Genomic DNA, 26,817 nt, shown 5'->3' on the forward strand with positions numbered 1-26,817 from the left:
ATACTTACTACTTGTCTTTCACCAAGCCAAGTATTTCATCTAGCAGGGGCTGTACCTGCCTTTGCTCTGGGGGCCTGTGGTCAGATTTGTTGAAGACTTTAACCTCATACATTTCCATTCAGTGAGGGAGTAATTCAAACAAAGAAAGTTATTAAAAAGGGTTTTAGTCTCTATCCCCTTACCATCTTGGCCTAGAAGTTATCAAGCTAGAATATCTTCCATAACCAGACAGTTAACTGATTTCCAACTGCTTACAGGGTGGGGGGAGGTGAAGGAGTACTCCACAGGCTCCTGCCTCTCCCATCCAGTCAAGTCTGCCTACTTCTCCAAAGACCAGGGATTGGGGAGACTCCATTGTCATCTGACCCCTAATCTCACAGTTTCCCTAATCTTACATAATACACTGTTTTAAATTAAAAAAAAAAAAAACCTTACCTTCTGTCTTAGAATCAATACTGTGTATTGGTTCTAAGGCAGAAGAATGGAAAAGGCTAAGCAATGGGGGTCAAGTGACTTGCCCAGGGTCATACAGCTGGGAAGTGTCTGAGGCCAGATTTGAACCTAGGACCTTCGGTCTCTAGGCCTGGCTCTCAATCCACTGAGCTACTCAGCTGCCCCCCAATACACTGTTAATGGAGCTTTGAATTGACACAGCCCTTCCAGAAAGCATAATTTTTAAAAAAGTGAATAAAATGTCTATACTCCTTATCCAGATATTTCACTGTTATGTATATACTCCAAAAATATAAGATACCCTATAGAGACCCAAGGTCAAAGATAGAAAAGTTCCATGTATACCAAAAATATTCATGTCAAGATTTTTTTTTTTGAGGACAAAGAGCTGAAAACATAGTAGATGTAATTAGTTAGGGAATGGTTAAATAAACTGGTAAATAAATGTAATTGAAATGAAATGTAAAGAAGGGGAAATCTCATATGTACCTGCACTTATGCATATATACTAGTTTCATATTAATATTAGTCACAGGGAACTTATATATTAATAAATGAGATGAATTGTACAGTGAAAAGTGAAAGGGACTTGGAAATCAAAAAGACCTGGGTGCAAATTCGACTTCAGATAACTTATTAGCTGTGTGGCCTTGGGTAAATCATTTATTTAATTTCTTACAGTCTTGATTTCCTCATCTGTGAAATGGGGATAATAGCAGTACTTGCCTCACAGGGTTGTTGGGAGGATCAAATGAGATAATGTATATACAGCACTTTACAAAAAAAGAAATACAAGCTATTATTGTTGTCGCATCCATGTTTCTGAGAGGAGTTCAAGCTACAACACAGAATTCCATAGTGCCCCCCAGAACTCCAAGGGAAGAGTCAGTTAAAGGCAGTTAGAGTCCTGGAATAAAAGCCAGGTCACCCCTCTTGCAAGGGTCCTGATTCTTGGCTCTTGGCTCTGGGCACACACATACTCTGTGTAGCTTCTGGAGCTGAGCCATTCAGTCACTGACAGCCAGGGGCTGCTTTATTTGATAGCTAACCTTCAAAGATAGACCTTCAAGCAAGATCGCTGTCTACCTTTAGTTTAGTTGTTTAGGTTTTAGAAGGAAGATTATTTAGGGACTTAGGAGTTCAGCCATTCAAGATACAGTTCCCCCTTTGGGGGGGAGGTGCTACTCATTTTGACATAGCTGACTTAGATAGCTTCCCCTTACCTCTCATTCCTAAATCATTTCCCTTCTTCCTGTTCCCAGAAACCATTAAACTCTTACTATTAAAAACTGTGCCTGGACACAGGTAATTTGGGGTGATACTCACATCCTCCATAAGCCAAGATCCTCTTTCTAGTGGTTCTGAAGTTGATCCTAGCTTCAGAGCCAGTGGGCTGCTCCTAAGACATCAAGCCTCACCTACTTCTATCCTGTGGGGAAATAATACATACAGAGAAAGATATTATCTTAAGGGAAGGGTTTAGTCTTTACCATTACCAGCTTGAATCCTGAATTTACCTAGCCAGTTCTAGCCTCCATTGCTTGACTGAAAGATAACAGTAACTGATTTTTAAAAAAAAATTTTTTTTTAAACCCTGGTACTTCAGTGTATTGTCTCATAGGTGGAAGATTGGTAAGGGTGGGCAATGGGGGTCAAGTGACTTGCCCAGGGTCACACAGCTGGGAAGTGGCTGAGGCCGGGTTTGAACATAGGACCTCCTGTCTCTAGGCCTGACTCTTACTCCACTGAGCTACCCAGCTGCCCCAACAGTAACTGATTTTAACAGCTCACTGTGTGGGGGTGGAGGAAGATTCTATTCCCTCACTTTAGCCCCTCCCATCCAGTCAAGTCTGTCTGCTTCTCCTCTGATCTGGGACTGGGGAGACTCCATTGCCAGCTGACCCTAATCTTACATTGTCAATTCTTTCACTGTAGTCAGTTGAGGAATTAGAATTCATGTCTAATGGGGAAATACAGTGATCTATGAATTAGGAAACCCATTCTGATCCATGCTTAGGTACCTAAATTACTTTAGGCATAAGTCATATTTCCTTTCTGGGGCTGAGTTTTCCTTTTCTTTATCAACCTATCCCATCCTATCCTATCCTATAGTATCAGAACCAGAAAATTATACATATAAGCACTACACTGTAATAAGAAGAAACGAAATCCTAAAGAGAATGCTGTGCAATTACAATGATTAAGTTTTGTTGGAATAGTTAATTAAGAAAATGAATCTTCTCTCCTTTTCTTTGCAGAGGTAAAGTACTACAAATATAAATTTTACATTTCCTATAAGATGCAATACTAAATCTATTGGTTATTTTTTTCTAATAGGATTCCAGCTACCTTTTGATAGATGGGGAGAAGAACTATGTTTAGAAATGAAGGTAATATAAAAACAAAATATAAGAAAGAAAACTATTTATATGCTTTGACCATTTATCATTGGGAATGAGTCCTACTGTTATGTGCCCGTGTACATTCTTTCTCTATTTTGGATAGACTTTTGTTGTTGACATTTAATGCAAATCCTTTCCCCTCTCCTCTTTCTCTTCTAATGCTATTAATCTCTAAGAGCTATGCTTTTCAGGTATATGAGAAGTAGGGACTGGAACTATTTTCCAATTCTGTTTTCACTATTGGCTCCATGGAAAGGGTCTCAGAATCTCTTCTGGTCACAGTTAACTAACTCACTGACCAAGGAGAATGACTCCACAGGCTTTGGTTTACTAGGTTGAGACTATTTGTAAAGAGTTTTTAACACTCTACATCTAATGACACCACATACACTGAATAAGCCATCTATTTCAATGCTAAAAAAAAGAGGGTAACTCCTGGGAGGTCTACCAATTAGGAGTTGGACACAGGTACAACTTCTTAGCACTATCCTGGCTTCTGTTGTTGTAATCATCAGTGTTATTGGCATCAACTACTTTCCTTCAAGCCTCAGTTTTCTTCTTGGCTGTAACATGTTCTCTGGGCACATTGTCTTTCGATTGTATGTACTTTTAAAATTAGGATAAAGACATAGAATTGGGACCTCAAGGAAACATAATCGAACTGGGGCAAAGCTAAAGCAGAAGTGGGAAAACAGCCTCAGAATCCTTACCTTCTCCACGCCCATGACCGCTCCTTTATCTTCTTAGAGTCAGCTCTGAATGAGGCATGTAAGAAATTACTTTCTCTGTTGATTTTCCACATCCGATTTGTAATCTTTGGCTGGTTTCTTCTAACTACATGGCAGCATCTTATTTTGCCCAGCTGGCAATGTACTCAATAAATACAAAGTAATACTAACACTAAAAGGTGGGAAAGGGAATGTGAATCTACCAATCTTTAGAAAGACTATATGCCCCCAGCCTCAGTTTCCCCATCTATAAATGAGGATAATAATAGCAACTATCTTATGAGATAATGGATGTACAGGGATAATGAAATAATGAATGTACAGAATATTGAAGACCTTAAATCATGGTAGCTATCATCACCATTATTATTTAACACCACATTAATTAATTTGTTTGTTACATTAAAGTTTCCAGGTATTTCCCTCCCTCCCCTCCCTGTACTAGAGAAGGCATCATTTGACAGCCCCCCCCAATATATATATATATACACACTATATCTTGCTTGTTTTTACTTATCGGTTCTTTTTCTGGAGGTAGACATACATACCCAAGTCATTCTTCAAACAGTATTTCTGTTGCTCTATATAATGTTCTCCCGGTCTTTCTTGTTTCACTCTTTGTTATTTCATAGAACTTTCCATGTTTTTAAAAAATTAACTTGCTTGTCATTTAATATGGTGAAATAGTATTAAAAGTGGCAAAAATTTTTAATTATTTTGCAACTGCTTTTGTAGAAAATAAGCCAATTTTTCCTAGGACCATTCTCCTTTCTTCCCCTCCTCTGCTAGTGTTTAACCAGAATCCTTTGTACTGTAGCCTGATTCAGTCTCCGTAGCTGTGTCCATAGGAAAGGTTGAGAACAGCTGTCTGTGACCTTCTGTATTAACTCTAATTTTGGGAAGAATACTGTATTTGGCATCTGAGGCCCTAAATGGCTAGCCAATAACTAGTTGTATGATTTTAAAAAAAAATATTCTTTCACCTCTGTGGATATCATTGGCCAAAATGATATCTGCTGGCCCAAGCATCTAGAGTATACGCAGGATAAAGTGGGAAATGGAGAAATTTAAGAGAAGAATACATTTTCATGCCAAAAATTGGTGCACAAATAGTTTTAAAACATATATAATTTTATATTTTAACAAACTTTAGCAGGCAAAAACCCCACATCTCATATCCTCTCAGAATTCCTGTCCATATCACATGAAGTCAGGGTTCTGCAAAACATAGCCTGGGAAATGCCTACATAACTGAATTTGTTGACTTTTTCCTTAGGTATTTATTATTAAAAATGTTAGTGAGCATCCCCATTAGGTAACTATACATGACCATATCTTAGGATATACTTTAATAGGCCAAGCTTCCCAAAGGCACAGCCAAATGTACGTGAGCATGAATCACTCAATTAGATTTTAATTTCATATATACTGAGGGAAAATGGCTTATCTAAGAAATGGGCACCTTTAAGATGGGTATGTCTTTGCCCCTCAAAATTCTCCACATTATACATCTTGAGTTTCACCTACATCTACGGAGTGATTGACCCTGGTACCCAGAACCCTTCATGAGGAGCCACAAAGCAACAACAGAAATCAGACAGAGCCTTCTTTCTGTAGGTTTCGAAATATATGGAAATCTGTTTGTCATGCAGCCAGGTGTAAAGCACTGATAAGTACTTGATTCTATATCCTTATGTAAATCCCCCCTCCTCCCACACTGGAGAGAGTAGGCAACTGTTATTTGTTTTGACTGTAATAGCTCTCCTTGTGATGTGTCACAATTGTGATTATTTCAATTTTTTTCCCAGAAAGAATGAAATGACTTCCCCAGTAAGCAAGCCCATCTGAAGAAGGCACTGGAGAAGACCAATATTCCACTTGCAAAATCATTTTATTGGTACAAATATACATATGAATAAAATTCAACCTGTAATGTAAGTGAATATCTCTGAAATATGCCCCCAAAAGAGTACTCTTTTTTTTTACAGGTGTCTAATTATTTCTCTCTCAAATCACACATTAAGAGCTAATATGCAGACAGAGCTGAAAACAACCTCCCAAACACCAATATTCATAAAATCTCGATTGCCTCATTCCAATCAACTATATACATTAATCTGAGGATTTAGTAGAGTCACGATTCTATTCTACTCTCAGTTGTGCTTGTTGTCAGTATGCAAATGTAACCATTTGAGGGTTGTTTTGTTTTTTCTGTACAGTTCAACAGGAAGAAAGGCATTCTCTCTGGGAGAACGTAAAACCCAGACCCAAGCATCTAATATATATAATTTGTACAAATTATTTATTAGTGTGCTCTGTGACTATAATTACAATGTGCAATTGCATACAGCAAGAATATATTTCTTTGTCAGACTAGTGCAGATTTGACACATTTACAATCAGCAGTACAACACACAGCCTGTTGCATGGTGGATTCGTGTGAGATGCTTTCCAGTTTGCCTTCCCCACACCCTCTGGTAGGATACTCTTCGTAGCTGCTTCAGAGAAATTCCAGTAGGGAACGTGAGTAGAGAATGCTGGTTTTTAGTGAAGGCATATAAGGGGATGTTGGAGAATCAAATGTATCATTAAGAAAAGGATAGAACAAACTAATGTGCTTTGAATACCATTAATAAAGAATTTGTTTCCTATTCACAAAAAAAAAAAAGAAAAGAAAAGAATAAAGGAGAAAGAAAACCAATTGCACCAACAGAAAACAGTATCTGGGGCTACAAAAGTACCTTGAACAATCAGTCATTTGCAAAGCATCCCCTTTTAAACAAAAATAAAGTCTTTCTCGGCATCCTCTCCAGAGTCACTGGACTTATTGCCCTGGTAGCCATCTCTGCTGGAGGACCTCGGTCTTTGCTCCAGGTGTTCTGGGGTGTGATGTCCTTGGATCTTCCATGAAACTACAGCAAACAAGGAAATAGCTTATTCAAAGAGTTTGGAATAGGGGGATATCAGTGATTTTGCATGGCTAGCCAACTCAGGATAGAAGATGGGGGCACCCAAGGGGAAAAAGTTTGGGACAGACTTTATTAGTGGTAAAAGGCTTGTTTTCTTTTAATCCTGAAGACAAGAAAAAATATTTTAAACCTTACAGAAGATTTCTATGACCAACTGTGACTTGGTATTTAAACCACCCATTCTCCAGGTAGGTCTATTGGCCGCTCCCTTCATGTAGAAGATCCCAGAGAAACTGTTTATAGATTTTCTGGGAGGTTTTAGTAGAGTGGAGAAGTGACATTTTTGGAAACTGGAGGAAAATGATGTTTCTGAAATTAATCTAATCTTCCCTCTTTCACTAGATTAAAAGGTCCTTGAAGAAAGAGGTCATCTTATTGTGTACAGGGGAAAGGTTCAGGAGACGAGGCTTTGAATTCCAGCCCAGACATTTATAAGGTAGGTTAGTGTGGGCAAGTCACTGCATCTCAGAACCTTGATTTTTCTATCTACAAAATGAGAGTAATACAACTTGCACTAACTACCTCACGCAGGTGTTGTGAGGAAAGTGCTTTATAAATTTGAAGCACGATGCATACATGAGCTATTCTCATGTGATGATCACTGCATCACTTTCCTGGATTTGTAGACACTGGGCACTTTGTAAATGTTGAATTGAACTGAATATTTCTTAGCAGAGGGAAGTGGGTAAGTTTCTGAAAAGATAGTCATATCCTATTTTAGGTCCATAGCAGATACTTTTATTTTTGGAAGTGGATACTAAATAAAGTACAGAGTGGCCTTCTAAGTCTTCATAGCCCTCTTTGACTTATCCATTGACATTTTGCCAATTATTTGACCTCACAATTTCATTCTTTAGGGAATGAGTCTTCTAAAAAATGAACTATGCCAGCAAGTACACTGGACTAACTCTCCATACAGAGGTCCTGCAAGAAATGGTTTTTACAAAAAATAAAGGGAAGGAAAATAAAAAAGGTACTATAGTCTCTACTGCCTGGGGAAAGTATTTTAAATTCTGTACTACAGTACCTTATTAAAGGCTACTAAAGGCTATTTACAATGACTTATGTAGATATCGTTCAGTTAAAAATAATAAGCACAGCTTTTGTATGTTTTGAATGAAAAATCAAAGGCCTCATTTAGCCCACCAGTTTAAGTGCTTCCCAAGTCCCCAGCATGCCTTTCCAGGAAAACCTTCAAAATGCAATTGGAACTCTTATTTGGCTGGCTCCATGAGTATTAGGCACACAAATTTCATTTGGCTATTTAAGTAGTTAACCTAATAAAGAATGTTCAGGAAGTGAGGACTCATTAGCCCTAATAACCTCAGATGCAAACAATATCGTGACTTCCTTTGCCAAGGCTGTGGTCATCTCCAGGTTCTGATCTCTAGCCAAGGAAAATTTGAATTTTTAGTTAATGATACAAAATAAGACTTGCAGAGTATTTAAACCTTCTGAATTTCAACTTCTTAAAAGTGAGATGTTTGTCTTTTCAGAATTAAGGCTTCTTTTAGCTCACAACTTAGATCACAGATTTTTGATTCTTAAAAAAAAAAAAAAAATTCACCCTTCCAAACCTACTATCTACCTACAAAATAGTATTTAAAGAAAAAAAATGCAACAGATATGATATTTGTCTAGGGTTGATCATAGTTATTTGGAAGTTGTTCATAATCCTGGGCATTATATGTTCAGGTTGTTCTTTTTTTTTTTTTTTTTTTTAAACCCTTACTTTCTGTCTTGGTAACAACTCTAAGGCAGAAGGACAAGGGCTAGACAAATGGGGTTAAGTGGCTCGTCCAGGGTCACACAGCTAGGAAGTGTCTGAGGTCAGATTTCAAGTTGCTCTTAAATGTTGATTAAATACAATGGTAATGTCCTAAGAGAACTTTTAATTTCTTAAGCAACTAATGTAGTATAGAGAACTAAATCTGGTATCAGAAGACCTGAGGTCTAGTCCAAGGTTTTCCCTTTCCTCATCTGTAAAATGTGGATGCATTTCAATTTGTATAGTCAAACTCAAAGGGTAGAGGTTAGAAAGTTTTTTGTGAATTTTAAAAGTTAAAAGATATTTCAGTTCTTGTTGTCATTATCTGTATTATTATTACAAGTGAGATTTGGGATGAGTCACTGATCTTTATCCAGTTCTCCATTTTTTTTTCCTTCCATTAAATGAAAGGGTTGGAATGCACTGGTTAATCTCCAAGTGCTTTATATCTCTAAAGTTCTCCCTTGTTTTTTGATGCAGGCAGATAAATGAAGAAACGTTATAAAACCCTGCCATAAGAAAATGCTGTCACCAGGGGTGTTAGCTATGATTGCTTTATTAAAATTTGAAATCCAGAAGGAACTGTCTTTCTTGTATTTGTTGCCTCATAATGAACTTTAACTGCAGGATGCAGGGGCCACATCAATCTAATAGAACACTCTTCCCTGATCTCCTAAAGCACATATATTTTCTTTATCACATTAAATTCAACTTTTGGCTTATGGAAGATTCTTGGTTTTGATTCATGCTGTATAAAATGACCTGGCCTCGTTTGTTTTTTTTTTAATGATAGAATTCCTACAACTAAAAGTATCTGAGCCAGACATGAGATTAATAAAGAGACACTATCCCCTGAGACAAAAGTATTCATCTTTTCTAAATTGCCTCACAGAAGGATCTCTTTAACACACTGATCTCCCTACAAAGAAAAGACAATTCTGGCTTAAAAATTCTTTCTTGTCAATCAGCCAACAAATTCCATTAAAAAAAATCCTTACCTTCTGTTTTAAAATTGAAATTAAGTATCTGTTCCAAGGTAGAAGAGCAATAAGAGCTAAGCTATGAGGGTTAAGTGATTTTTAGAGAGGGGCTTATTTATTAAGCTTTGGACAAGAGTATGTTATTTCAACATCCATCCCAAGGAGATGATTTCACTAGTTCAGATACTATTAATTCTGAAAGAGTGATCACATGCCAGTTCTAGGCTGGTTTACCTTGATATCAGCTATGGAGAAAGAGCTTGCTCACAATAATAGTACCTTTTCCTGCAACTCTAAGAACAACTTTGTGAAGCAGCCACAGCAGCTGTTATTATCCCCATTTTACTAGTGGGAAAGTGAAGGTGCAATGAGGGTAAATGATTTACTCGAGATCATAGAGTAGTCAGGCTGGAGCCGAGCAAGAACCAGAGCTTCCGATTCCTAGATTAATTCACTATGCCAGATTAACATTATAAACAAACCTTTAGGGTAAATGTTCCTCAGGGAAGATACTATTTCCAAGCATTTTAGCAATATCCATTTGCATACATATAATATGCTAATTACAGATGACTTATGTATTTATTAAAGATCACACAGCAGGCCTGTGGTTAGCAGATGGTATTACTAATTATATGTACCTGAAATAAAAAGGTCCTGTATTAAACACGTTTTTAAAAATTAATCTAAAATTTCTTTCACCAGTTTTAGGATGATGCCTGCACAGGCAATCTCACTTAATTTAGTTTTACTTAAAAGTTTTTTTTGATTCAGATTTTTTTTCATTAAAGCTCTCTGATTCAAATCCTCCTATATGAAGTTACTGTTCCAGTGGTTTATCAGCTTTTTTGTGTGCACCAACCATGCTGTGAGAAAAAAGACACTTATAAATAATGGATAAGCAAACTAAGTGAATGTGTATTTTATTCACCACTTAAATAACCTATCTATATTCAAATCACATTTATACTATCAAGACCTCAGATAGAGAGGATCAAAAATGGAACCTTTCCTTCATCAAAATGATTTGATTTTGTATATAAGTTGAAGGCCAACTTCAGCACTGTTATAATATAGATTTCCATGAGGCATAAAAAGATAGTTTTCTTGAGCCGCCTTAGCTCTAACTTTTTGCTTTGCCCTCCATTAAACTCCTACGATATACTAATTCCTAGAAAGTTAAATCTATTATGACCTAAAAGGTACATTCCCCAACTGTCTGCTTGTTCTCACCTCTTAGAATGAGCCAAAGTGGCAACAGGCAATTACATTTCTTTTTTGGGGGTAACAAAGAAGGAAAATGGAACTCTGCTCTTATAAAGTCAAATAAACAGAGCACAGTAATTCAATGTCAGACCCTCAATAACTGTAGTATTTGTAGAATGCAACTTTGGTTCCTGGGATGGGACAGATGATATCAAAAAGTCTCAGAATCAGATGCTTTTTACTTTCTCTTTTCCTCTCCAAAGATCTATTTATGCTACATGCAGAGACACCTGTTTTCTGCAAGAAATAGTATAACACATAACGAAGAACTGTAATTTATAATTAAGTGGAAAGAGAAAATGATATGAAACACGAAATATGCAGCTATAAATATTTTCCATAAATGAAGTTAAGATATTCTAGCATACAAATACCTGTCAAATAAACATTAAAATAGCCAGACTCAATTAAAACGGAGGAATAACCATGAGAAAAACAACGTGCAACATGCTTTGAGAACGATAGCTTCTGAGCATAAATACTGCTCAAGTTTAAAAGGAATAAGAAAATTGTTTTGTCTAAATAAAGCCGCTGAAAGAATTATTAAGGGGGGCAACCTGCAGCTCAGCTTAAACGACTTCTTAAAATGAAATTAATTAATTATAAACCTGACACCAAAACTCTTTCTGAAAGCAGAATGCTATTCAGTTCTCAAAGGTTTAGACAGGTGCTAGGAACTGGCACTAAAAAGAGAAAGTCATTCATGTAGAAATATGTTAATTGAAGCTCTTTAAACAAAATTACCACCTTTCTGGTGCTTATAAAATGAAGTATGTTAATGCTTAAGATGCCATAACAGGGAAGCTTCCAAAAGGTCAGTTTCTATAAAGTGATCCAATTTCAAGCGCTTTTTAGGGTCAATACTTCAAAAAGATTGCTCACTTCACTTGAGTGAGTATGAGCACTCTTTTCACTAAAATAATATATATTGTAACCATACCAAATCTTACTAGCTTGCCTTAAGGTGTTGTCCAAAGGGTAGGTGGTAAGGGGAAGAAGAAGCAGGTGGTCAATCTCTCTAAACTTTATGCTAGACTTGGGGCAAATGACAAAAGCCTACACTTGAACCTTACTATACCTTGACTTCAACTGGCATAGCCATAAGATCCCAGTGGCACCTCCATGTTAGAATTAGACATCAACCAATCGAGTTAGCCTTTTTTTTTTTTTTTTTTAGCCCTTCCCTTCCCTTTTAGAATTAATACTGTATATTGATTCCAAAGCAGAAGAGTAATAATAAGGGCTAGGCAATGAAGATTAAGTGACTTGCCCTAAGTCATATAACTAGAAAGTGTCTGAGATCCGATTTGAACCCAGGACCTCCTGTCTCTGAGCCTGGCTCTGAATCCACTAGCTGCCACTCTCTTAAAGTAGCTATGCTCCAGGCAACTGTGCTAGATCCTAAGGATACAGACAAAAATAGAATGTTTGAGAGGATACATTAGCAGCTGGAGAGGTTCAGAAAAGATGTACAGAAAGTGGCATTTTGAAAGAAGCTTGGGCTTCTAAGAGATGATGAGGAGGAAGACGAGCCTTTTAGGCATTGGGGTCTAGGTATATGTGCAAAAGGACAGAGACAGGACATGGGATGGCATATGTGAAGAACAGGAAGGATGTAAGTTTAGCTAGATCAAAAATTGCATGGAGGAAAATAATATATTACAGGCTTTGAAAGGTAGGTTGGAGCCAAGTTATGCAGGGCTTTGAATGCCAGAGTATTTTGCATTTGAAGCAAGAGGTAATAGGAAGCCCCTGTAACGGTCATGGTCAGACCGACAGGAAAACTACTTTGGCAGGAATGTGGAAGACTGATTCGAGAATGGCGAGCCTTGAGGCAGGAGGCTAATCAGAACATTACAGATAAAAGGGTCTTAACTAGGATGATGGCTGGGTATGGAAGAAAAACTGAGAATGGGGGATAGGTGCTGAAGGGGGCAAGGGAAGGGGAGGGCATAAAAGATATTGTGGAGCTAGAATCAGTATTGACTGGGAATGTGGGTTGGAGGTGTGGAAGAATGCAGTGTCCAGGATGATCCTGAGAGAGCAACCCTGAGTGACTGGGACATTAGTGGAGACTACTGGCTTTAAAGAATTTAGAGTTTCAAAATGAGAATTTTGCAAAAAACTAAACTGTGATTAAATCAATGGACATGCCAAAGAGTGCAGGGTATCTTAATTGAGAACATTTTCCCTATCCCTAGTACTCTGATTCTAGCCTAGTTCCATCTTCAGGTTCACTATTTCTTCTCCCAATCAGGTGACCACGAGAATGATGACCTTTTGGATGATGGAAGAGCTACTACTTTTCAGTTTTATAATTTGATTCATTCTTTAGAGAAAGTATGAAGTGGAAGCGTCACAAGAACATTAATTTAATTAAACACTGTAATTGTTAAAAATTGAGCCATCCATTCTGTATAAACAGGTCCATAAACAAAACTGATTCAGTAATTTCAATATAAATGCTTGGAATTTTACCATTTCAGAAAAGCCATTTGTCCTTAGATGTCCTTCTGTATCTATTAGGTGATTTAAGAATAAGGTAAAAAAATCTTGTAGACAGATAAATTGTAATTATACATAGTTATCTGAAGAAAACTATTATAATTAGTTTTCTAGTAATAAAACTATTGTGAATAGTTTCCTGAAGAAAAGTGCTACCTTTGGACACAGTATTAGAATGAGAAGGATTAAGGTTTATAGGGCTTGCTTTTTCTCTTGGAGGAGCAAAACCTTCTTAAACTTTTGAGCTACTTGATGTTTTGAAACCATGTTTGCAAAGACAAGTCCTTTGTTATCACTTTGCATAGATGGGGGTCATTGGTAGATGTTACCTTCACATCTCTGGTAGCTAGCATAGTACATGTCATAGAGATGCTTAATAAATGCTTATTGAATAAACAGTGCTAACTGTATTGGTTACCAAGGTTGATGATTCTAATATGGCGTGATTATTTCTGAGGGATATTTGGGTCCAGATGGTTTTCTTAACCCCAAGAGACATCTTATAAATATGTGTCATAGGTCAGCTGGGAGACCAGGTATGCCTGTGGATTAAGTTCACTGCAAATCTACCATCATCCTATTAAAAAGAATATCAGAGAGATGGAGAAAGGGCAGTAGTCCCAATGGACACTCTGTGAGATCAAAACATTTTAAGCATCTATTTATAATCACCAAATGGCCATTGTAAAGGAAAGTAAAAGATTCATCTCACTTCATGATCTAAAGTCCTCTTAAGAAAGCTCAAACGTGAACAAACAGAGGAACATTTGTTTTTTTCTCTTTGTTCTCTAGGAAACTAAAATCTCCTTTAAAAGGAGCAGCCATTAATTTTCTAAGACATGTTTATAAGAAATAGCAACAAAGGAGGAAGGATATTTCCTTTCCCATACCCCTAACTTGTGAACAAATGTATTCATCTCCCTCAAAATATTATTTGATAAAGTGCTTTTCTAAACTTTACAACCAGAGAATAAAGCTTACATAGAAATCTTCATTCTTCTAACTTTCTGATGACTTTCATTTTCACCTCACATCAGAGGGAAAGCATTTTAAGGAGCAATGTGTCCAAAGAAGGAGAAATGCAATTGGTGTTCCCCCACCCCCCCGCCCCACTCCCATCTTATTGAACAATCAGGGAAAATTCCTATCCAGGTGGACATACATGGCAGAGAGACATATTATTATTTATTAGATTTATGTCATGTCTTTCCTCTAAAGAGCTCATGTTGCTGTTACCACTATCTCAAAGTTTATGTTATGATTCCATAATAAAAGGCAGTCTTTATATAGTGCATTAAGGTTGGCAAAGTGCTTTTCAATTTGCTCCTCACAATACTCTTGGGAGGTAGGTGTGATCACTCTCCCTATTTTACAAATAAGGAAACTGAGACAGAAGACAATTAAGTGACATGCTCAGGGTCATACAGATAATAAATATCTGATGTAGGATTTGAAATCAGGACTTTCTGACTCCAAACTGACTACGCTGTCCATTGTGCTGCCCAGCTATTGCAGTGGAAAGAGACTTAGATGGAGGGTCAGAAGAACTAGTCTACCTGGGAGAAATCTGACAAGTTCTTTTACCTGTATACATAGTAACTTTAGTATAGTAACTATAGATAGTAACTTTAGCAAAGTAACTTTACCTGTAGAGTAAAAGGGTCAGAAGAGATCATTTCTAAGGTTCCTTCCAGCTGTAACATCCTATGACTCTTAAGACTCAAGTTGGTTTATATAATGTCTCTCTGAACATACCTAAGAAGAAAATGACCAAGAATGGAGCAGTAACTAGGAATTTTGGCACCTGAGGTACCAAGCATAACTCTGGTTGAAAAGAAGACACAGCCTCTGAGAGACAGAGGTAAAGACTTGCTTCTGGAGAGGTCATTACGTGGGGGCAAAGGGAGATGAAGAACTCACTCTAGCCCATCTGGTAACTTCCTATTTTAACTAATTGTCCTTAAGAACTAGGTGCCTTGGCTCTGCTGTTTTTAACCTGTTGGAAGTCTGCAAGTGTTATCAGTGTCCTCTAAATCCAATGCCCCAGGACACAGCCTGGTCCCTTCCCAGTAGTTATAGTTCCACCAAGAAGAGGGAGAACAGAAAGGGAAATAGCAGGGAGATATGCTTTTAAAAATAGCAAATACATTAGAAAGGAAGCCTGGATGCCAAGCAATAAGTCATTCCTTCCCCACAATAAAGCCCACTCTTCTAACAGTGCTCTGGTTGATGTATCAACCCCAGATTTTTCACTTTTTCCTAAGCATTTTTTTGGGGGTGGGGGGAATTGGTTAAAATGGAAGGAGGTCATTGTGTTTATAGACTAAAAGGATATTTACTGTAATCTGAATAATTTCCCAAACTCCCTCCCGGGGAATGGAACACAATGAACTGCCTTGCAGCTAAATGTGAATCTTAGTGCCAGTTCTTAAGCATTGATTCCATGAAAGATGAAAATTGAAGGTTCTAACCATTTGTTGGCTGTGACTTCCTGTGCCCAACTGCATTCACTTCCTCTTCCGCAGTGGTGGAGTACAGTTTTGAAGATCTTTTCCCTCCACTGGTGAACTTGTCATTGTCATGGTCTGAATCTCTTTTGTTATAATCTCCTGTTTGTTCTACTGGGGAAAAGGGATTCATTTTACCCCCTTGTCAATATTGGCAAATAAATCCACGTGTGGAAGCTAATATTAAGAAAAAGAATTTAATATTATCTTATCCACCCCACTTATCATGATTCAAGGGAAACAGGGCATCTATTCAGAGAGTCTCAGATCTGGGCATATCTGCTGTCATTTACAGAATTCAACAGCCAACATTATGGAAATGTAGTGCAAAATGAGGTGTGCTTTGAGATCGCCCCAAGAAGTTACTTACAAAATAAAACAAAACAAAACAAAAAAATCTTATAATGTGCACCTTATTTCCATTTTGGTTCTGCAATGGATAAAAAAGAAATAAAACACATACACTATGGAATAATCAGGAATAATTGCAGTGATTTACCTGTTTCAGAAATTAGTTGGGCATGCTAGTCCAAAGGAAAGCACAGAACAAGGAAAACGGGAGTAATTGGCATGAAGAAAGCATTAAAAAATTGGAAACAGAATGATTAGGAATTTTTTTCTAAAGCAAGAGGTAGTATTTATTCACAAGCAACTCCATTTCCCAGGTAACTCTAGCTGAAAGGCTGATAACAAGCATTTGTGAAACCTTTAAATGAAAGTTTCACCACCTCTGATAAGCCTGTTTAAAATCTGTTCTTGAATTGTATCTCTTCTCAGTGTACTAGGCCTCAGGCTCAAAGTGATGTTATCAATCTGAATCACAGTGACTTGCCTTTTTTGGAATGTATACTATAAAACAGAGTATTACACAGCTGACCTTCATCATCTCCATCCCCCAGTCTCAGAAATAAGACTTTATGTACCCCTAAAAAGGGCACCACCTGATCCTAATAGCTGCTGGGAAAAGAGCCAAACACCTACTCCAGTTCCCCTGAAATGTATTAGAAGCAATTCAACTCTATCTTCCATTTTTCTGGAAAAGAAACAAGAACATTTCAAAGTGGGCAAGGCCATGCCCATGGCATTCATTTCAGTTATTAAAACATCAGAGATAGGGTAGGTTCTCCTTGGTTACTTGAGGTTGTTTAAAAAGATCTCAGCCATTAAAGAAAAAAACTAAACTTTCAACTTTTACCTACTTCAAAGGTTTAATTATCTTAGAACAAAGAGCCATTTTGCACTTCCTCCCTCCTCAACAAGATTTTCCATTTATCTTTTGGAGGTCCCTAAAGTTGGGCACAGTTTTAGAGTAAGCAAGTACAAAAAATGAAGAGGAAAAAAAAAAGAAAAAACATTTCCCCCCCCCAAAAGGAAAAGGTTGCTTGTAAATGCTGTTTACTGGCCAAGGTCATTGTCACCTTGCCAACACTCTAGGAGTTTCTCTTGCATAGAGAATAAAACTAAACAAAGGGTGCAAATGACTTTTATTGCCCTTTTTGAGGACCACTGGTTAAAGGATTTCTGTCAAAACTCTGGATCTAGATTTTCAACCAATGTTTTCCTATTTATGGTCTTTATCAAGAAGAGGCTAGATCCCCTACAATGACCTAATGTTGAGTATGGAACAGAGATGACAGAGATTTTATTTTATTTTATTTTATTTTATTTCTTGTTTTGTTATTTGCCTAACTCACAAAAGGGATCAGAAGCACTTTCTCACCATTTACTTTAGCCCAACAGCCATTATTTAACGATTTGTCAAACTCTGGGAGGTCAAAAGAGACCGAAAGAACTTAGGAGATCTCTCACACACAAAACCCTACTGAAGAGAAGGCAGAAGGAAGAACCTTTGAACAGACTGGCGAAACTTCCTGTTTTGATGATTATATTCAAGCCACTAATCTATTATGCCTTTGTGTATGTACCACACGTAGCAAAAGGGGCATAACTGCTCCCTAAAAGTGTTCATCAAGGTGGAACATTGTGGCTTCTGGACACAGAAAAGCTCTACTAACAAGACCTGGGGAGCTGATTTGAAGCAATACAGGTCTCTCAATCCCTTGTGTGTGCTATCTCTTGAATCCAATGTATTAGATCTTGTGCTATGAAGGCTTTTCTGATAAATGATGGAGTCCAGAAACCAAAAGGTGGTTTTTTGAGAGTACCCCACTAACGTAAGATTATTTACCTAGAAGTTATTCTTGAGTGAATTTGCAGGGAAGTATCCAATGCAGAGTCCAGTTAACAGTCAGAGAGAACTTTTTCTAATAGCTACATTGTAAATCCAACTTATTCCAACACCTTATTAAGAAAACACATGCTTCTTGGCTTGCAAAACCAAGAAATTGTAAAATTACCATAAATTGACCTGGGGGAACGTAATACTTAGCCAAACCATATGAAATCAGCTTAATTATTCCAATGTTGATTTCTTTTTCCTTGATACATCTAAGAGGAAAGAAATGGAGCAATGTAGACCTAGAGAAAAGACCATCTTACCTTCTTGGGGAAATGACCTTGTTGTAGGCTGGGGGCTACTTTGGCCATCTCTCTCTTTGTCAGAAGGAACTTTCTTTAGAATAGGTGGAAGCAAAGCAACTTTAGGGGAACCAGGGCCAGTTGGAGAATCTGGAATATCCTCTATGGAAACATAAACAGAGAGATGAAATTCCTCAATATTTGAGAGCATGAGTCAGGGAGGGAATAGACTGATATGATAAATGACTTAAAAAATAGAATTTTGTTGTTTTTTGGCTCAGGAAAAATTTTATATTCCAGCTCAGAATCACAATACTGGCAAATAATGGAAATAAAAATAATACATTTTTATAAAATATAAATCCTATATATATAATATAAATCCTACGTATAATATATAAACATATATTATATATAAATATGAAACCTTTTATAAAATGCTAATCTTTGCACAGATATGACTCAGTCTCATAGAGGTAGAGGATGACCAAATTTGTAACTTAACCAAATGTTCCATTTTAGTTTCAGGCTTCAAGGGCGTTTGAATTTCCTATACTATCTACATCTAGCACTGCCTTCTTTTGTTGTAAAGGAGGATGCTCAATAGATACTATAAGATCATAACCATGATTTTAAAACATGCTCTTTTAAAGAAAAAACAAAAACTGGTAGTCTTTGCAACTCTAACCCTAGCAATTCCTTGACTCCATTTTTCTACCTTTTCAAATGAAGCTATTCTACATACATACACAGGGCATCTTTACTAATTCTATTTTCTCGTGAGGAATTTTACAACTTATTTGTCAGAAAAGTGAGTAAATCTTGGCAGGAACTGAATGATTTCAAAAGCATTTGCCTTAAGATGTACCTCTTTCTTCCTACCTGTGATTATTTTGGTTCCGCACACTGGGTTTTGGAAGGTACTAATGGCCTATAGTGGCTAAGTAAGATTGATTAGCTTGGCTGCTGTACTTATGAGAGAAAATTGGGAGAGAAATATAAGGAGTAGGAGACTGGGAATGGGGCCATGGGATGGTAGTACTCTCCATACTACACACATGCTGTGTGCCTATTGATTGGGAAAAATATTGACTGTGTCGATCTCTTTACATTTACACACACACACACACACACACACACACACACACAAATGTGGCTTTGTACACTGCCTAGCTGTGTGATCCAGGAAAAAAAAAATCACTTAACATTTCTGCCTCAGTTTCAACAAATGTAAAATAGGGGTAATAATAGCACCTATCTCCCAGAGTTGTGGAGAAGATTAAATATGATAATATTTGTAAAATAATTAGCAAAGGGCCTGGAACATAGTTGGTGAGGAATAAATGCTTGTTTCCTTCTTTCTAATGTGTCCTGAATTTTTTCTACCATCCTGGTCTTAAGATGCTAGTCTGGGAATGGGCTGTTCACTGATCTGAAGTTAAGAAAAAAAACAAATTATTCTTGTTCTTGTATTGTGTGCTTAAAAATGACAACTCTGCATCAACTGTTTGCACACATGTTATGACGGCAGGTGTTAGTCATATAAAATGTAGAAAAACTAGTTTAATGTGATGCAAGGCTATAGAATTTTATGAATTCTTTATGATTTCCAGGGTTTCTGCCATGATTTTTCCTTGTATTCTCACTGGACATATTATCTATGAGTCATGTTTAACTGCTACCCTTTTAGATGATAAATCAGATTTAGTATAAAATGAAAAGAAGCTAATTTAATTCTCCCAGGTCCTTCCTGTTTTTTATGTTTACTATCTGGGTGGTTTACACATTTAAAGCTGGATGGGCCTTTAGAGGCCATTGGATCAGACATCCTCATTTTATAGATGAGGAAACTGCCCTCCATACCATACAAAATTAGATCATTTGCCCATAGTAAATGGCAGAGCTGGGATTTGAACCCAAGTTCTTTGACTCCAAATCCTATGCCTTTTCCACTGCTCCATGCTGCCTTCTTCCATGATCTACATTTCTCAGAGGTTCCAGTTCCTCACGCTTATAAGAACTACCAGTACCGTCATCATATTTTGATTCAGTGGCAAGTGACATCCCTTACCAGGACGAGAAGCAGTTCTTGGTTTCTGTGGGACTGTGGGTCGGGCTGCCAAGGTAGGTTTAGGGGACTGAAGGAGGGGTTTGGGGCTGGTAGGCGTATTGGAGGAACTCCGAGGTCTTATACCGATGTCCACTTTGGGGTCTGTTTTGGTGTTTTTCTCTGGTGTTGCTGCAATGGAGTCACCTTTATTTGCAGCAAAACGGTTCTCTGGAATGCCTGGATGCATCTTGGGTACTAGAAAGAAAACACATACATGCTACATGAAATTCTAGGACATTACCACATAACTAATATGATGTGATTTTTTTTTTAAATCCTTGTTTTCTGATTTAGTATCATTTCTAAGACAGAAGAACAGCAAGGGCTAGACAATTGGGGTTAAGTGACTTGTCCAAGGTCACACAAATAGGAAATGTCTGGGGCCAGATTTGAACCCAGATCCTCCCAACTCCAGGATTGATACCCTATCTACTATGCTAACTAGCAGCCCTCATCTGGTATTATTTTTAATCCTAGTTATTTTATATTAGATTCTTCTTGAAAGCCTGAAAAGCTTTACAAAAAAGCAATTGACTTCCTGATAGTACTTTTCCATATACATCAATTCGGTAAACTAATAGGCTGTCTAATAATTATACAAGGTCAATAATACATTGATTGCACATCAGATTTTTAAGTCTTTTAAATTTTTTGTTATGAAATGGCCTATGGAAATAAATTACTTCATGAATATAAAATGACTATTATGGACAATTATAATAAAAGTTCTAACTATATGTGACTATTGGGATGAATGGAGTGATGGGAGGCTGTGGTGAGGATTGTCTTTCTTTTTTCAATCAATTAAACGCTTATTTTTCTTTTAATGATGTATAGAAACAATTTTTGAAAATTGTTTTTGTATATTTTGCCATTCCCATTCTCTCTCTCTTCCCCCTTAAGGTGCTAAATAGTTTGATAAAGGTTATATCAGTGCTTTCATGCAATAAATTTCTCCGTTGTGAAAAAAGACACATATCATACAAACAATAAATAGGTGGCAGTCTTTCAGTGGCTGATTCACACTTCAGAAGTGAAAGCTTCACAAAATTTTATGTTAGAAATATTTTATTTAGCCAGACAAAGCTCCAATCAAACTATATTCCAACACTTGCATTACATGGTCATGACAGGATGTAAACTCCATGAGGGCAGCCACCATTTCATTTTTGCTTTTGTAATTCTAGGGTATAGCACACAATAGGTCCTTGATAAAATGTCTGATTGAGGTAGCCATGCCAAGCATTAGCATAGCAATATTTGCCATTTTGCTCTTTATCACTTTAGCTAATCTAACAGATGTGAGATGATAGAACATTTTGGTGTGCATTTCTCCAATCAATAATGAATTAGACCATTTTAAAATCTCGTTATTTCTATCTTTGATTTCTTCATCTAAAAACTGTCTGTTCATATCCTTTGACTATTATCAACTGAGCACTTTAATGTAACAAACAAATGAATTTAAAAATTAACCCCTCGCCCCCCGCCCCAAGATATTGAATTTCTGGTGTGCATTATATGTTGATGCTTTCCATTTCAGCCATGTATATGATCATTCTATTTAAATAACTCAAAGGACAAAAGAATTGAGCAAATGTAGTTAAGTAGAAAATCTACCTGGCATGTAGAAAGAAATATCTTCCCTGTATCACAAAAGAAGCAAAAGTAGCAAAGCTCATTGTGGAAGACACGTGGTTCTTGGCAGGGTTGGGAGGTTGTGTGGGTTCAAAAGATTTCTATGATGCTACAAGATGGTACACAAGAACCCAAAGGCTTGTGTCCTACTTCTTGACCATTAACCTCTTTTCTTTCATATCTTTATCATAACAGATCAGGGCAATGGTTCTTCTTAATAAGAAAAAGAAATTTAGCCTAATTTACCTGCTCCACTCCCATCTGATCGTTCCATGTTGCTTAAAGCAGTTGAAGAAACATCCTGAGAAGAGACTTCATTCCCAAGCTTCTAGAAAAATACAAGAATTCCCCCCACCCCAATAGTTATTTAATGAATTTTTAAAAATTACAAAACAAAATCATGCTTAACAAATTGCCACAGAGCAGAAAATAGATATACAGTCTTGGCAAATTTCCCTCTACCCTATTGAACATCTTTAAAAAACCTGTCCCTCTTTAGTTCTCGAAAGTGGATTCACAGACAATATTCCTATGAAGGTGAGAGTAAGAGATGAAATCTATAAAAAATTTTTTTTGAAATTTTATTGGTCTTAGGAACTTCTGGTAAGGAAAACTCCTTCTTACCAAGGCAGATCAGCAAATGTTCTGCAATCTAGATTCTTAAGAGTGTTGGTTGGAGACTCTGAGAAATTAAATGATTTGCCTAGAGTCAGATGGTATGTGTCAGAAGCAGGATTTGAACACAGATCTTGTTGGATTCTGAGACCAACTCTCTATCTGCTATGCCCAATTTTCTATCCTATAGTCTAAGAATATTTGTGGTTTGGGTTTCCTGTTGCTGGCAGTAATTAGTAAATCTGCATGCATTCTACCTTCCAGGAGACCCCACATCTGGTGGTAAAAGGTAGAGCAAGATGGACTTTGTGGTGGGGAGGGAAAGGCAGAGTGAAGATGGTAGAATAGGGGCAGCAACCCAGATGAACTCTTCCAATATTCTCCTCCAAACAACTTTAAAATAATGCCTCTAATCAGCTTTTGTAGTGGTAGAGTCAATGAAAGGTCTAAGCATAGGCCAAGAGAGCAGTGACTACCCTCTTCCCAGATCACACTACTTTGGAAGAACTGAAAACCTACAGACCCTCCCAGAACTAGCTTTGAAATCAGTGGTACAAAAAGCCTGAAGCTTGACAGTGCCTCCTCACCTAAAGGTGAGAAAAGCCCAACTTTAACGGAAAGTTCAGTCAAGAAATAGGCTAGAAAATGAGTAAACAACAAAAAGAACTTTGCCATAAAAAGCTTACTATGGTGGCAGAGAAAACCAAGATATAAACTCAGAAGAAGATAACAACGTCAAAACAGCTTAACTAAAACCTCAAAGAAAAATGCTAATTTGATACAATCCAACAAGAATTGCTAGAAGACTTAAAGTAAAAGATGAGCGTTAGAGGAAAAATTGGGAAAAGAAATGAGTGATACAAGAAGATTATGAAAAGAGAAGTAACAGCTTGATAAAAGAAGCACAAAAATTCCTTTAAGAGAACTCATTAAAAATACAATAGACAAAATGGTAACAGAATTACAAAACTTCACTGAAGAAAAGGTGGGCTTTTTGGACAACTAACTGCAATTCTTGTTCAGTCCAGTATTTATGCACTTGGCACTGAACCTGAGCTACTGTGCAGAAAGAATATATAGCTAGAAACAGGCTGTGCTTTCTGAGATCACATGTTCTAAATGTCCTAGAAGCTTTGTAGAGAAACAGGAAGACATTTTCTCTATTATTTTTAGTAGCAAAGAATTGCTAGACAGATCTTAGATATTGCCTAAAATTTTTAAAAAAGCTTTGCATGTGGAGTAGAGTCTATAAATGCCAGAGGAGATGGAGAAGAAGTCAATTTTTCCCACTCAGTTCCTTTGATCTTACTGGCATTGACTGCTTTTACTTTAAATGAAAAAAACAAAAACAAAAATAAAACCTACAACTAATAATCCTATGATGTGAATTGTGCAAAATGAATTGTGCAAAAAAGGAGAAAAAAAGAACACAAAATCCCCCATGTGATGGAAGAATTTTAAATACTGTCTTTTCAATATTTGAAATGACCCAAGATTTCCATGTCTTTATAATTATTGCCAATGGTCCTGCTCAGTAAAATGATCCAATTCCTTGCTTAGACACAAAAATGAGGTAGAGTTAGATTAGAAACAATCCCTGATGTTCACACAGACTTTGATAAGCTTGTCCAAGGATGTCAGACTCAGCTTTCACAGATGTCTCATTCCTGAAAATGGAGGCATTCTGGAGAAGCCCTTCCTAAGATGCTAGAAGGCATGTGGTTGATGCTAATTCCTAGCTCTGATTTCTATTTGTAGTAAAGGATTTACTTTCTTCTTTTTCATATGTGTATGCATTTTAATTTTTATGTATACATAATACAATATGCAACATGGCACTAACATAATACATAAGATTTGTTAAAATGTTTAATAAATTATAATAAATATGCTTATCGAAGAGAAACAAATTCTGACATTAGTTGCATCCAAAAATTTCTCATTCTTTTATTCAAATGTCTTAGTTTTGAAAGACTACACTATTTGAAGACCACATAATTTTCTTGGAAAAGTAAGTCATGTCTTATTCATTAATGATATTTATATCAAACTGCCCTTGTCATTGGGTTCCCAAATATAATGGAAGCCAATTAGACCCAAAGGAGGGATTAGACTTGATCTAACCGGTTTTAGAGGGCATAAAAAGGAACTGTAAAAGTAGACGTATTTTTTTTTTTTAATTTTACCTTCTGTTTTAGAATTGATACTAAATATGGCTCCAAGGGAGAAGAGTGGAAAGGGCTAGACAATTGGGGTTAAGTGACTTGCCCAGGTTCATATATATGGGAAGTGTCTAAGGCCAGCCTTGAACCCAGGACCTCCTGTCTCTAGGCTTGGCTCTCTATCTACTGAGCCACTTGGCTGCTCCAGTATATAGACATTTCAAAGAGACTGACTGAGGCTGGATATAAAGAAAACTTTTCTAATGATCAGAGCTTGCTTAAAGTAGAATGGGCTGACTTGGGAAGCAATGGACTTTAACTCACTTAAATTAAAACCACTTAATGGGGTTTTAAAGCACAAACTAGATGACTTCTTGGTCAGATATGTTTTAGAGAAGAATCTTGTTCAGCTAATGGGTTTAGATGGCTTTGAGACTCTTTCAAATCTGAGGTTCTAAAACTACCAGGAAGCCATGGAGTAGACAGGAACAGAATAAACCTGAACACAATGAGCTTAACTAACTTCTTGGTCCCTAATGTTTTATATTTATATTAGCTTACAAATGGAAGGGGTTGTTATTTCTCTAGCTCTTCTTATGCAGGATCATGGGCACTTAACATAAAAAGAGCATATAAACAGTGATCCTGGAATGATTAACCCCCACCCCCCCTCACTGCCCCTCAACATTGCTTTTATTTCTAGATTTTTCTCAAGTAGAATTAGGATTATCAAGATTTTAAAGATTGACTATTTAGCCCTGAATCAGATTAAGTTTTGTTCATGATAGCTTATACTTACAATGCACTTTATACAGTTCTTCTATATGTGTTATAAACATGAAAACTGGATTTGTAGCAACTATGTGCCTGGTAATTTGTACCTCAAATCATTAATTAATTGGCAAGTGAAATAGTTGTGTGTGTGTGTGTGTGTGTGTGTGTGAAATATAGTTTTTCTGTCCTCTGCAAAATTTCTCAGTGTTTTCAGATATCTATCTTAGAATCAAAATAAATATATTAAAACATATATCATAATTATCAAAATTTCTTAATATTTTCTGACATATATCTTAAATATGAGTGATGCCTAGTTAAATATTTATATTAGAGACTGAAAATCTTATTTTTTCATTAGAATATCTAAAAACAACCTTAAGTTTCCAATGTCCCTCGCTTAACACCATAACAATAATATTAAGACTTACAAATAGTTAAGTTGTTGATGAATATGCTAACACAGATTTCCTACTCCTGAATTATGAATAGATATGGCTTCATATCTGTTCCTCTGCTTCTTAAATATTAAGTTTTACAAACACTAGATGGAGCCAAGAGATCATTAGTATTAGTAGGAGTCTTATGCAAATGTAAACACCAATTCATATTTATTTTGTAGCTTTGAGGCAATTTACACATCAGAAACCATATGAAAACAAAACCAGCATTTGCCATTTTTCCATCCAAAGTGCAGCTGTTCATCATTAGCGGCTGTGATGAAACAAGAGCAGCTTGTGAGTGAAAACAGTAAATGTCTTCTTATTTTAAAGAAACGTATGAGAATAGATGAGAATTCAGGCAGTGTCTTGGCTATCTGACCCGAGATACACATGCATTCAAGTGAGGATTTGTTCAGAATTCTGATCAATCTGGAGACACGTGGTATCATCCCTATTATTGTCTGCAGATTGCACCACCATTTAAAATACATGGTGCTTATTTGAGAGTGACTTCAGCTGAACTATTCTCTGAGCTGTACCACTTTATGACAGTAACTTGAATTTGTATAGCACTTTGCAGTTATACGATTATTTCAAAGGTATATCTGGGACACAAAACCCAGGTTTTCCAGTGATAAGCTCTTTCCACTGTATCACATAATGTGCTTATTTTACTGATATTTTAAGTCAAGTAGAAGGGATTTCTTCTTTGACAGAAACCATTCCCTTCTGTGCACTCCAAGGGAAAAAAAAAACAAACTCAAAAACTCAATCCAATATAAAATATATTGCTAATATAAAATCTAAGACCTCTCATACTAGTTTTAGTTACCTCAACTATCAAAAAGGGGTTCAATACTTTTTTGTAACCAGAGAACATCTCCTTCTTTATCCACTTCCTTAAAAGTTTTTCAAGATAAAGGAAATAAATTACTGTTTTAAGCTAGTTTTTTGGAACATGAAGATTTTATTTTGAGATTTTTCTGGTCACCATGAAAGTTGTCAGAAAATAAAATTTA

At 36.6% G+C, this 26,817-nt stretch overlaps 1 protein-coding gene across 1 annotated transcript in view; it reads right to left on the reverse strand.

Moving 5' to 3' along the window:
• Window positions 1–5,455: 5,455 nt before the first annotated feature.
• Window positions 5,456–26,817, reverse strand: part of CARMIL1 (capping protein regulator and myosin 1 linker 1) — a 394,009-nt gene continuing 372,647 nt past the window's right edge. Inside the window, exons 34-37 of the mRNA XM_044667332.1 lie at window positions 22,051–22,132; window positions 20,128–20,361; window positions 18,078–18,218; window positions 5,456–6,495 (exon numbers count right to left, since the gene is read on the reverse strand). Of these exons, the coding sequence (XP_044523267.1) occupies window positions 6,359–6,495; window positions 18,078–18,218; window positions 20,128–20,361; window positions 22,051–22,132 (594 nt within the window). The 3' untranslated portion in view covers window positions 5,456–6,358. The remainder of the gene's footprint in view (window positions 6,496–18,077; window positions 18,219–20,127; window positions 20,362–22,050; window positions 22,133–26,817) is intronic.

The sequence above is a fragment of the Gracilinanus agilis genome, chromosome 1 (assembly GCF_016433145.1).
Source record: "Gracilinanus agilis isolate LMUSP501 chromosome 1, AgileGrace, whole genome shotgun sequence".
In the NCBI taxonomy this organism is placed as follows: Eukaryota; Metazoa; Chordata; class Mammalia; order Didelphimorphia; family Didelphidae; genus Gracilinanus; species Gracilinanus agilis.